Source organism: Coenobita brevimanus, chromosome 39, assembly GCF_032717465.1.
Source record: "Coenobita brevimanus isolate Jiangsu-jjx chromosome 39, ASM3271746v2, whole genome shotgun sequence".
Classification (NCBI taxonomy): Eukaryota; Metazoa; Arthropoda; class Malacostraca; order Decapoda; family Coenobitidae; genus Coenobita; species Coenobita brevimanus.
The window spans coordinates 14,336,599-14,350,733 of NC_136992.1; the positions used below are offsets into that span (position 1 = coordinate 14,336,599).

Sequence of the window (14,135 nt, forward strand, 5' to 3'; positions counted from 1 at the left end):
TTTTATCTTTCACTCCCCTGCTAACCTCACTTCCACCCTGTCTTACTCTCTTCACCTCTTTCCAGAACATTTTCTTACAGTCCCTCCACTTTACACTCAAATTCCTTCCAAATTCCTCATCCACTCTCTTCTTACTCTCTTTTACTAATCTTTTCACCTCTCTCTTTCTTTCTACATATAACTCTCTCTTCCGCCTCTCAACTTCTTCCACGCCCCTATTTCTCATCCATTCATTGTATGCTTTCTTCTTTTGTGCCACAGCCTGTCTCACCTCTTCAGTCCACCACGCTGTTCCTTGCACCCCCCTCCGTCTTCTCTTCCTCCCACACACCACATCACATGCTGCACATATTTCTTCTGTAAATATCCTGCACACACCTTCCACATCCCCCATCTGCTCCAATTCATATTTGTCCAATCATTCCTCCACTTCTCTCTTATACTCTGCCTTTTTCTCATCCTCTTGTAACCATTCCACTCTCCTTGCAACTACTTCTTCCTCTCGTCTTTCCCTTCTTCTATTTCTCCATCTTACTTGGATCCTAATTCTGGCCATCACCAAGTAGTGGTCAGAAAGTCCACTCCCCCAACCTGTATAAGCTCTTGCATCCATTACACATCTTCGCATCCTTTCATCCACACACACACAATCAATCAATGCCTTCCTTTCATTCAGTTCACCACCCACCCTTCTCATCACTCGCCATGTATACCTGTGGATCATTTTATGCCTGAAGAGGGTATTGGCTATCACCAACCCCCTCCCAGCACAAATGTCCACTAACGCACTGCCATTCTCATCTATCTCAGCAGGCACACCCCACTCACCAACTATTCCATCCACCTTCATTGTACAGTAATCCCTCAAAAATCCAACATAATAGTGCCAAAGTCATGTCCGGGACTTGGGTTTGTCCTGGAATTGGGAAAATGCCCCCTGGAGAGGTACTTATGGACCCTAACCCAACCTAACTTTGAACCCCACCTAAATAACACCCTACCAGATATGCACAGCACCTATTTAAGACCCTATTCACACAAGTAAGGAACAGAAAGCATGAAATAAATGAAAAGGAACCAAAGAATGAGGAATTAGAAGCGAGTATGGGAAATACTTAGCAGTGTACAGGGTACTTACAACACATCCATGGCGTCCATGAAGATTAACCCGCCTCCTCTAAGGCTCTGACAGTGGTGAAAATGCTCTTGAAGCACGTACAGTAATCCAGTGTCATGCTGCATTTAATCCTTTGCACTGTGAATTATAGCTGTTTAACACTGCACATTCTGTTCTTACTTGCACCACGCCAGTTGGAACAGGCCAGTTTGCACTCTACGCTTAAACCTTTGCACTCTGAATTCTAATTTCTTAACACTGCATGACACTGTAAATTCCCATGCGGTCTAGTGGCAAGGTATTGCAGTTTTTTCACAGTTTATTCATAAAAACGAGCACGTGGGGCAGCCATGATGATGAGCGTCTAGTCAGGAAGGTAGTCATGCAGGAACTGAGGAGGGAAGGATGCAGGGGGGCACTCCACTATGCGCAAAAACACAGCTGATCGTCACCGCACGGCAAATTTAAAGTAGGGATGAACACATATCGGCTGTTTTTTTTTTTTTTTTTTTTTTTTTTTTTTTGGTATCCAAGGACCTGAGCCCAAAATGTCCGGGACTTGAGGTGTCTGGGACTTGAGCGTCCGGGTCTTAAAGGGATTACTGTATACAGTAAACTCTCGATATAAAGAACTAATTGGGAGCAGGGATGGGTTGCTATATCCGAAAGTTCACAATATAGAAGGGGTCAGTATTTCCGAGGGATTAACGAACTCAGTTCGCTATACAATGCTCCCTTAACATCCACAGGGGTTAGGTAACAGAGAAACCCGTGTGTTAAAAATCCGCGGGTATCTGCTGCCCTCCTTAAAAACACCCCTGGACCCCCCTTAACCCCTAAAACATGGGGCGTCGCGTTTGTGACGCTCACCGAAAAGGACATAACAGCGGATCGTCACGTTTGCGATTCGAGTTAATTTTGAATAAACGCAGGCAAGGATGTTCCAGCTGGTACTGTCTATCAGTACCACCACCCTTTAGCTACAATTAGCATACTTTACCTTTGTACTACTGACTTCCGTTGTTGCCAAGTATCGCGTTTTTCCCCCCTCCCCCCCCCCACCACGGCCCGGCCAGCCTGGCTGTGATACACGGCAGCGTTCTGACTGCTCAGAACTGTAAATCTGCGCTCCCCTCTCACAAGCAGTTTGTGCTAATAGGAAACGCATGTTTCCCCAGTTGTCACACTAGCCTTTTTTCACACGGTTTACCCCTAATTAGCGTCAGTTTACCGCAGGCTTTCAAAGTGACATTATGGTGAGTTCTAGCTCTTCCGAGTCAGTGCGAGCGGCCGACAGGAATAAGAATAAAGTGACGGGCGTAAGGCAGAATAAAAAGCTCGCTGCGGTGATCTTTTGGGAAGTAATATGATTGAAAATAATGTAGTATACGTATTTTTAGCTGTGAAAAGGGAAATGTTTGTTGAGTGACGGGAAGACCGTCGCCACGCTGCATGTCGGCCGTACGCTTCGTTGATTTTAGCCTTATTTTCAGTGCGTATTGTACAAATACGGATTCCAAACTATCTGTACGTTGTAGTATAAAGTTTACTGTGACAGAATGAGGTTGTGGTAGAGGGGAAACCGGGTTGCTGGAGGTGTGAAAGTCAAGATTTTGTTACCCAACTTTGCAAGTCTCCACAAGTCCTTGGGTAGTCCACGAAGGCTCAACGCCTGTCTCTGGAGAAAGCTGAATGTAAGTACTATCTGCCATACCAAGTATAATGTTCTAGGGTTAATCTCTGATTTTTGGCTAATATTTTCCAACAGGTACTCAGACCGCGATCGAATGCCGCCACCCGGGGGGGGGGGTCAGCTGTCCATTGGCCGCGCATTAGGGGTTAACCCTTTGGCTGCAGCGGCTGTGATGACAACGTAGCCTACTGACTGCGCTCACTGTGGAGAACTAGGAAAAAAATTGTGTTTTCAACTTGTGTTTTAACCCACTTATCGTTAATCATGAGCTAAAATTTTTGTCAGACAAACGTCAATCTTTCTACTATCGTTTGCAATAAACTGCATGCCCGTGGGTACTCCAAGCACGGAGAATGATTTGAGAGAATACAAGGTGTGTTTTGACTGTCTGACGCAGGAAATAGCCCAGGGAGGCGGAAATTTCCACCAAACCACAAGATTTTTTCCATACAAAATAGGGTTACAGCCACATTACCTCATCACAGTAATTGCAATAATAAAATAAAACACTTCTAGCCAGTCTCCTATGATTTTGTTGCAATATTCCAGTGTTTACATTAGACTTTAGCGGAAACAGTAATGATGTGGGAAAATTATTACAAACTTCATCAAACTTCATGAATGACTTTTATTACCACGTACTGTACTTTTATAAAACTTACTGATATAATGTCATGAGTCATTTCACAGCACTGTTGCACAGGTTGCAACCGCAAAAATGATCACTAGCTAATGACTTCTCTGATTATCACAAAAATATCACTAAATAACTTGTATTTTACCACAGAAATTCACAATATAAAATAACACTTTCAGCCACTCTCATATGATTTCAGTTCGATTTGGGTGCGTATTGCTTCATATTATTTATGAGAGAGTTAGAGGTGGGGGGGGAGGGCAGCAAACCAGTTTGGACTAGCTCATCGAGTGTATGCATACATGTGTGCGTGTATGTACATATACTATTATTCAGTACTAGGGTAACTGTCGGTGTTTAAAAGTTTAACCCCTACAGTTGGAGTCACTCATCCATCAAATGAATTTTTCCCCATAAGTTATGTGTATCAATTGGTGATATCAAATAGTGCTCGCTCCATCCATCATATAAGGGCGTTAATTGGGACCAAGGTGTACTTACAAACAATACAGTAATAAGGGCAAGAAAACCTATAAAAACAGTTAAAATTTTCACTTTACCTGTTCTCAGCAATGGGAGGAGGGTCATCAGGTTTATCAGGTGTTTCAACCGTTACCAGCTGATTTCCGATTAGCCAATTATGGAGGCTCTTACACACAAAACTTTGGTATGACCAACCAATCAAGGAGCTTTCACCTTGTATCAGGCGGTAAACACAAGAAAGCCCTTTGCTGCCAAGATTGCAAAGTTGAACATGGAAGAAAAGAAATACTCCCAGCCCATCCTAATTTTTCCCCTGATGAATTAATGGCATTAATAAATGAAGTGGACAAAAGGAAGAGTGTTATATTTGATTCACTGGATAATGCCATCACCAAAACAGCCACAAACTGTGCCTGGGATAATGTTACATTTGCAGTGAACAGTGTCAGCAGAGTTCAGCGAGATAATATGCTTTACTGAACCCGGCCCCAGTACTGTATCCACCTGCGGATATTTAAAACCGTTTATGTTATATCCACCTGCAGATATTTAAATGTTAAAATCGCAGATGTTAAGGGATGACTGCATAAGGGGAGTCGTTCAGTCCTACATGCTCAAACATGTAGGACTCTATGAAGTTTTACATGGAGAATTCAACGGTTTATGAAGTCATACATGTAAATTCTAAACTGTATCAAGTTGTACATATAAATACAATACCTGTAATAAGAATACAGTATATTGTAGTAGTGTTACAGTACACTTACTGCGCCAGGAAGAGATGCTGTTGAAGTACACTTACTGTGCCAGGAAGGGATGCTGTTGTCACTGTCGGCTCATTCCTGAACTTCCTCCTCATTTATGGAAATTTGTTCACAAAATCCGGGGGAAGTTCAGTCGCGATTTGGGCATTTGATATATAAGAAATTTGCAATAGAAGGGTTCATTATATCGAGGGTTTACTGTGTATATATATATATATATATTTTCATTCATTGCCAGACGCCATGTATCCCAGACAGGGTGGCCAAGGGCTTAGAGTTAATTGTTTTACAGGGAGGGGCACTAATCCTCCACCAACCCCACTAGACGTAGGGATATATATATATATATATATATATATATATATATATATATATATATATACATATAAACTCAACCTTAAATTCTGACTACTTGTACACTTGGGCAATAACTAAGATGACAAGGTGAGTGATCTTCATTGGGTTTAAAAAGCATGCTTTAGCTGACCTACCAAGTGGATTGGTGTGCTGATGATGGTAATGGTGGCGGAGTTGTGAGTAACTGTAATGGTATGGTGCAGCATGATGGTAGTGTGGACTTGCGTGGCAGGGTGGGGTACGATGGAAGTGATGGTAATGACGATGGCATGGAACTGCTTGATGGAGTGGTTTGTGATGATGGTAATGGTGGTGGAGTGGACTTACCTGGTGGTGTGTGGTGTGATGGTGATGGTAATGGTGAAAGCTGTCCCATGCAAGCCTCAGCTTCCATCTCGGGCTTGATATCTGTCTCGCACTCGGACACACCACAAGCCTCCTCCACCTCCATCTTGTCTTGCTCCCACTCGTTTTCTTGAATATAATGATACTGTTATTTAACACATTCAGGTTCCTATAGCTTACTCTCTCTCTATCTATCTACATATTGCCAGACGCCGCAATCCCGTATGGGGTGGCCACAAACAAATCGCCTACACGTTGCCCTGTCCCCCTCCATTTCACTGCCCTGCTCCCAACTCACACTCCCCTCTCTCATATACCTCTCCACCCCACCCCTCCATCTCATCCTTGGCCTCCCCCTCCTTCTTCCCCCCCTCCACCTCACTCACATACACTCTCCTCATCAGTCTCTCACCCTTCATCCTCTCCACATGGACAAACCACCTCAGTGTGTTCCTCCTAATGCTTCCTATCACATCCAAATCCACACCACAACAATCCTTTATATCCTCATTTGTCAGCCTGTCTCTCCATGCGACTCCATAGGCTCCTCTTAAATAACTCATTTCCACTTCTCTGACTCTTGACTTGTGTCCTTCCAACAACATCCAAGCTTCACTTCCATACGTTAAAGTTGGTATCACAATACTGTCATTTAGTAACTTCTTCGCTTCCAGGCTCACTTCCCTGTTTATTATCACTGCTTTCAAGGAACCAGCAACCTTTCTTCCTTGTTGTACCCTTTCAAGCACTTCACCCGCCAAACTTCCATCCTTATTCATCACACTACCCAAGTACTTAAACGTACTCACATTTTCCATTTTCTCACCATCCAGCCTCACTGTACAATCGCTTACTTCCTCTCTCTCAAAGACCATCACTCTACTCTTCCCTACATTCATCTTTAGAATCCTTTTCTTACACACTTTCCCAAACTCATCCACCAAGCCTTGCAGCTCCCCTCCATCTTCACTCTACAACTCAGTATCATCTGCAAACAACAGTACAGGAAATTTCCAAACACTACTCTCTCTCACCAGGGCCACTCCAACATCCACTGCCCTACCTTATACCTCTTTTATTACCGCATCCATGTACAGATTGAACAACCATGGAGACATGACACATTACTCTCAACTGAATAAAATAATTTGGCATTAACAGGAAACTATGGTAATACATTACAACACTGATGCTGGCACATTAACTGCTCACTCAAAAAAGGTAGACTGTATAGAGTAATATCAGATTCTACTAAACAAAGAAAAATGCAGTGATTGGTGAACTTTGTAGTAATGAAGGAAATAATGTCATAAACACTTACTCCTCAACATAAATGTCAGAAATTACCATTAAGTTACTCTGTGAGAACTACTGTATCGGTATTTATTATCTGATATGTTACCTAAATAAAAGTATGTATCGGTACTGGAATACAGCATTGAACAATCAAAATGCAGTAATGATTTTACTGTCATCCCTTCAGTCCAATGTCATACTTCATATTATATTCCTTTTTTCTCCAGATGCTTTTCAAGTGCTAATGTACTGATGAGATTAATGACTACTATATCTGCCCTCTTCACTTTGAAAGGCTTCTCCAAAGCTGCATAATACTGTCATGAGGAAGCTACAATAAATTCAAATGCAAATCACCATACTAAAGGGGTTAATACATGGGTAGGGGTTAATACAAGGATACAGTTCCACAAGACCTGGTGAGCAGTAGCAAATTTATATAGAGTTTGTTCACCTTAACTTGTAAAAAATATTACTCCTCCTACAGCTTATTTTCTGTAGCTGAATGGCGGAACAAAACAATATTAACCCATGGATTGTGAAATTACCTTTTTTAATCCCACCCCATGGTGTGCAAAAAAAAAATAAATAAATAAATAGTTTTTGTTTATTATAGACCAGAAGGTAAACATCCAGAGCATCATCTGGTAAAAAAAAAAAAAAAAAAAAACTCTCTCTCTCTCCGTCTTTGTGAAGCACCATGTGTCAGTTTGCATAGGGGTCTATCTATCTACCTATCTATCTATTGCCAGACGCCTCAATCCCGTTTGGGGTGGCCACAAACAAATCACCTCTAAGTCGCCCTGTCCCCCGCCATTTCACTGCCCTGCTCCCAACTCACACCCCCCTCTCTCATATACCTCTCCACCCCATCCCTCCATCTCATCCTCGGCCTCCCCCTCCCTCTTCCCCCCTCCACCTCACTCACATACACTCTCTTCGTCAGTCTTTCACCCTCCATCCCCTCCACATGGCCAAACCACCTCAGTGTGTTCCTCATAACGCTTCCTATCACATCCACATCCACACCACAACGCTCCTTTATATCCTCATTCGTCAGCCTGTCTCTCCATGTGACACCACAGGCTCCTCTTAAATAACTCATTTCCACTGCTCTCACTCTTGACTTGTGTCCTTCCAACAACGTCCAAGCTTCACTTCCATACGTTAGAGTTGGTATCACAATACTGTCATGTAGTAACTTTTTCACTTCCATGCTCACTTCCCTGTTTCTTATCACTGCTTTCAAAGAACCAGCAACCTTTCTTCCCTGCTGTACCCTTTCAAGCACTCCACCCTCCAAACTTCCATCCTTACTCATCACACTACCCAAGTACTTACACGTACTCACATTTTCCAATTCCTCACCATCATACCTCGCTGTACATTCACTGACTTCACCTCTCTCAAAGACCATCACTTTACTCTTACCTACCTTCACCTTTAGATTCCATTTCTTACACACTCTCCCAAACTCATCCACCAAGCCTTGCAGCTCCCCTTCGTCTTCACTCAACAACACAGTATCATCTGCAAACAACAGTACAGAGAGTTTCCAAACACTATCCTCTCTCACCAGGGCCACTCCAACATCCACTACCCTACCTTGTACCTCTTATATTACCCCATCCATGTACAGATTGAACAACCATGGAGACATGACACATCCCGGTTTCAACCCAACTTTCAAAGAGAAAAATTCACTTAGTTCACCATCCACACGCATTGCAGCCTTCGCACCATCGTACATACTCTTCACAGCATTCAACAACTTCCCATCTACTCCATATATTCTTAACACTTTTCACAATCCTTGTCTATCCACCCTGTCATATGCTTTCTCCAAATCCATGAAAGCTGCATACAACTTCTTTCCCTTCTCTAGAATCTTTTCCACTACAGATCTAAGAATGAATATCTGATCTACACAACCTCTTTCCTTCCTAAAGCCTCCCTGTTCTTCTCCAACTAATTTCTCTGTTCTTTCTCTACCTCTGTCAATAAGTATCCTACCATACACTTATCCTATTATACTAAGAAGACAAATGCCCCTATGATTACCACACACTTCTTTTTCCCCTTTTCCTTTGTACAAGGGAATAATTATACCTGACTTCCAATCCTCCGGGACTCTACCTTCCTCCCAAGCCAATCTGCACATCTTCCACATCCATTCTACTACTATCTCTCCCCCATGCTTCAAGCATTTCACCACACACTCCATCAATTCCTGGGGCTTTCCCCAATTTAACTTTCTTCATTGCTTCCACAACTTCTATCCTACTGATTTCTTTCTGTCTTCTCACCTCCCTCCTTCTCCCAGCCATTCCCCAGCCACTTATACTCGCATTACTTCCATCCTCTATGTTCAACAATTCCTTAAAGTGTTCTCTCCATCTGCTCACTTTTTCTCCCTCCTAGCGTCAACTTCACTTAAAGGGTCCCCAGCCAGTGTCCGTTGACTTTCTGGAGCCGAGGAGGAGGTATGATTCACTCTTAGAGGGTGGTGCATTGGTTAAAGCAGTAAAAGTCATGGTACATATGTATACCGAATCGCCGACCACTAATTTATTTTTCTCCCCTCGCGTATTGGTGCATCGATGTACCGAGGTTGCCTCGGTGCATCTGGGTACCAATACGCGACCTACTGATGATATCTTGTTGCTCTGCGAATTGGTGCATTGATGTACCATTTCATTACTTTAGAAAAATGTGTATTTTCTAATGTATATACCTGTTAGTACCTATAAAATATGTCATATTTCAATAAGCTGCACATCTCTCTCTCTCTCTCTCTCTCTCTCTCTGTCAGTTATGTTGATTTCTATGTGTAACATTATTATAAGGGTTTTTTACCCTTTTCTTCCACCAGAAATGGACACGGTCAGCTTTTATGGATTGTCATCAACTTCATCAGATGATTCAGATTTTCTTGCCAATTCAGATGAACTAGAGGATGATGTAACAGAAGAAAGCAATGAATCTGAAGATGAAGAGCAAGTTGATGAAGGTGAAGAGCCAGAAAGAGATGCTTCAAACACAGGAAGTAAAGCTGATAATGGCACCCCATCTGCATCTGAGTGGGGGTCTGTATCTCCAAAACCTCGCATGTATGCCTTTACCGGGAAGGAAGAAATGACCATTAATGTAAATAATGTAGATAATGAAACTGGTGTGCAGCCAATTGATGTTTATGCTTTGTTTGTATCTGATGAAATCATTGATATGATTGTTCGTGAAACAAATAGGTATGCACAACAAAAAATTGAGGAAGGACCAGTAACACGTAGATCAAGACTAGTTTCATGGAAACCCACCAATAGAGAAGAGATAAAGAAGTTCCTTGGCATAATAATTTACATGGGATTAGTTGTGAAGCCTGAAATCCAGCTGTATTGGTCTAAAAGTAATTTGTATGATGATCCCTTTGTACCAAAGCTTATGTCAAGGGAAAGGTTTGAGCTTCTCTATAGATTTCTACATTTTGTAGACAATACAGCTCATGAAAATTCTCAAGACAAATTGTACAAGGTCAGACCACTGATTGAGCTACTGATTGACAATTTTCAAGCTGTGTACAAACCAGGCTCCAAACTTGTTGTAGATGAAAGTATGGTACCTTTTAGAGGAAGATTAGGTATCAGACAGTATATTCCAGGCAAAGCTAACAAATATGGTATGAAGTTATACAAGGCTTGCACACCTGAAGGATACACATGGAATATGGAGGTTCATGAAGGGAAGAGTTTTCAGATTCCTGGCCTAAATGCAACTGAATCACTTGTGGTAAGATTATGTGAAAATATGTTAGGTATGGGATGTACCATCTATACCGACAATTATTATACCTCAGTGACCCTGGCAGAGTATCTTCTGACCAAAAAAACTTACATATGTGGAACTGTTAGATCTTACAGGAAATACCTGTGCAAAGAAATAGTAAAAACAAACTTGAAGAAAGGAGAAGTGAAGGCAGCAGAAAACAGGCAAGGTGTAAAATTTTACAAGTGGAAAGACAAGAGAGATGTTTTTACACTGTCGACAGTGCCTGAACATAGCAAAGATGTAGTTCCAAGTGGAAAGAAAAATAAGAAAGGGGAAGACATCGTAAAACCAGAAAGTGTCCTTGAGTACAACAAAGCAAAGAAAGGTGTTGATGTTGCTGACCAACTAAATTCTTACTACTCGCCACTACGGCAATCAAAAAAGTGGTACAGGAAGCTAGCCCTGGAAATGGTAGCTGGGATATCAGTAACTAATGCTCAAATTCTTTACAATAAATACTACTGCTCAGGAAAGACAATATGTCTAAGAAGCTTCACCGAGTCACTAGTGCTGTCCCTAACCAAAAACATTCCTCATGAAAACATCAAATCAGGGAGGAGAATCTCTACTATATCAGGCACAAGAACAGAGCACACTCTTCAGGAGGCGGATGGACCAAAAAAGAACACCAGGAAAAGATGCAGAGGATGTTACGAAAAGATATCACTTGGAGAAGGATACAAGGTGGCATCCAATAAGGCAAGGAGAGTATCAACCTTCTGTGTTGGGTGTGATGGACAACCCCACCTTTGTATTTCATGTTTCAATGAAAAGCATGCAGCTTCATACTAATAGGTTATATAATACAGGGCAAAAATTAGAGTTTGGATATTCAGTTTTGCAAATTACGAGTCATATAGTGTAATAGTTAATTATTTTTGTATGTTTTATATAACCTTCATTTATCATAAGGTTTAAAATTTTTACAGATTTTTTTATATTTAGCAGTATTTTCCTTTACAGTTACTTACTGTTATATTATGTAATTCATTTACTTTGTTTATAAATTGTTACAAGGCTTCATGTGCATCTTGGAACTATGTTTTATTTTATGGAATATTATCTCAATTTTTCTAAAACCGAGTGTTGATTTTTTTACTTTTTATACAAGAAATGCATTCACAAGTGTTATATTTGATACCTGCCTTTCTATGATATTGATTATAATGCATTTGAGCTAACTGTATTGTGTGAAAACTGATTTTGTATAGAAAATGATGAACGAAAAATAAATAAATTTTTAGCTGATTATTAATCAATAACTTACCTATTTATAAGTATTTTTGTATGAAATAATACCATTGCAGCACATCTGTAGCTTCAATAAATGCAAATGGAAATAAATATTGATTATATACTCACGTTTTCAAAAGTTTTTGAAAAGGGACATTCGGGCCAAGGATGTACCAATACGCTGAGGGGGAAACTTCTGCTCGGTACATCGATGGCCCGATAAGCGGTCAAAGTGTTAAAGTGTTCTCTCCATCTGCTCACTTTTTCTTCCTTCTCCACTAGTAATCTACCATTTTTATCTTTCACTCCCCTGCTAACTTCACTTCCACCCCACATAGGGGTGTAGTGAAAAATTATTATTATTGTTATTTTTTAGTTTTTGTTTATTATAAACTTAAAGATAAACATCCAGTTCATCATCTGGTGAAAAAAAGAAAAAATCTCTCTCTCTCTGCCTTTGTGTAGCGCCATGCATAAGTTTGCGAAGGGATGGAGTAGTTAGCAGTGATGCACGGCCACCGGAAGGTTAGCACAGCCTGAGCTGTGGCTCACAATGCGATGCTACCCAGCATGAGCTGTGGCTTGCAATCCATGAGTTAAGATTGTAGATCTGTAGCACTTCAAGACAAGCACCACATTCTGATGTTACTCTCTCACTACAGCTCAGCATTCAAGATGGGATATAGTAATTTTAGGCCAAGTTAAGGAGGACAGAGCACTTATTGTACGAGTAATGCAGTCTACAATGAGAGATTGATCAGCATCCTCAAGCACTTGACAATAAAAATTAATGGAATGGCGATAAAATGGACCTACTCTTGCCTCCCAAAATTTACAGGAAAACAGTGAAATAAGCTTACTCTTGCTGCTTGAAACTTACTGGAAAGACAATAAAATGAACCTACTTTTGCCCCTCAGAACTTACCATAGTGAAAAGACAAGAAAGTAGGCCTACTCTTACCTCCTGAAACTTACCAGAAAGATAATAAAATGGGCCTACTATTGCCTCTCAAAACTTATTGAAATTGCAAGAAATTGTCCCTACTCTTACCTCCTGACACTTACCGGTACTGGAAAGAAAACAAAATTGGCCTATTGTTACCCTGAGATTATCTAAGGCATAACAGGGGGATAGTAGCTACAATAAAATATTTAGTGGTCAGCATTTAGGTTAAGTTGAAAATGTACAACATAAGGAAATTAAACTTGCAAATTTTGTAATGTTACAGCATATTTTTATGAGGTGGATAAACTGTTCCAAATATGATTTAACCCACTGAGTCAAGAGAAGTCCTTTTCATTTTATCCCCATCTGGGTGATTTTCTTCAAGACAGACTTTTCAAAGGGTAGGGGATAGATATAGCTAGCCTTAATAACTCCCTTTAATATGACAGACCCTTCTTAACCACTTCAGTATCTTGACACCTTTTTCATATTAAGTGAACAAATACCAGACAGCTTTATTTAACTATTTTCTTCAGCTCTACCAGTAATTAGGTTGATTAATACTACAGGTAAGTATAATCCCTCTATGGTAGTTTGAAACACTAAATAAATGAAACTGTCTGTAAACAGTGTAGTCTATCTATCTATAGCCCGACGCCCTAATCCCGCAAAGGGTGGAGGCAGAAAAAATGCCTCCAAGTCACCCACCATTTGACTACCCTCCCCCCAACTCAACCCCTCCTCCCTCATATACCTCTCAACTCCATCCCTCCACCTCATCCTCGGTCTACCCCTCCCTTTCCCTCCCTCCACCTCACCTACATACACCCTCTAAGTCAGTCTTTCATTCTCCATTCTTTCCACATGTCCAAGCCACCTCAGTGTATTTCTCCTAATCTTCTCAACCACATCCACATCCACCCCACAACGTTCCTTTACTTCTTCATTCGTCAACCTGTCCCTCCATGTCACTCCACATGCTCAGTGTAGTGAGACATAAAAAAAAAAATACTCTTCATCACTGTAGTGAAGGACTTCAAATTACCCACTAGCAGAAACCTATTAAAAAAAAATAATCATGGCATGGATTCGTGAGGTTAGGGGATGGAATTACTATCTATCTATCTATCTATTGCCAGACGCCATAATCCCGTAAGGGGTGGCCTTACTGACATTATAAAAAATTTTGAACACTACCTACACATCAACCAGCAGGTATTTTTGTCACTTCTACCATAACACAGCTTAAGCTAATTTGGAATACCTTAACAAGACACTACACCTAAAGTATGCCACCATTTTTTTACAACACCACTTCTACTGCATATATACAGTATATAATAAAAAATTTAAAGACAAGAAATTACATGTGGAAAATCCACCACCTTCTGCTGCAGATGCTGACATTAAAAGGATTAGGTTAGGTTACGTCAGAGGCC

At 41.0% G+C, this 14,135-nt stretch overlaps 1 protein-coding gene across 1 annotated transcript in view; it reads right to left on the reverse strand.

The window, feature by feature from the left end:
- LOC145396858 (scm-like with four MBT domains protein 2) overlaps positions 1–5,512 on the reverse strand; it is a 196,851-nt gene extending 191,339 nt beyond the window's left edge. Inside the window, exon 1 of the mRNA XM_080270146.1 lies at positions 5,379–5,512. Within this exon, the coding sequence (XP_080126272.1) occupies positions 5,379–5,502 (124 nt within the window). The 5' untranslated portion in view covers positions 5,503–5,512. The remainder of the gene's footprint in view (positions 1–5,378) is intronic.
- Positions 5,513–14,135: the final 8,623 nt, after the last annotated feature.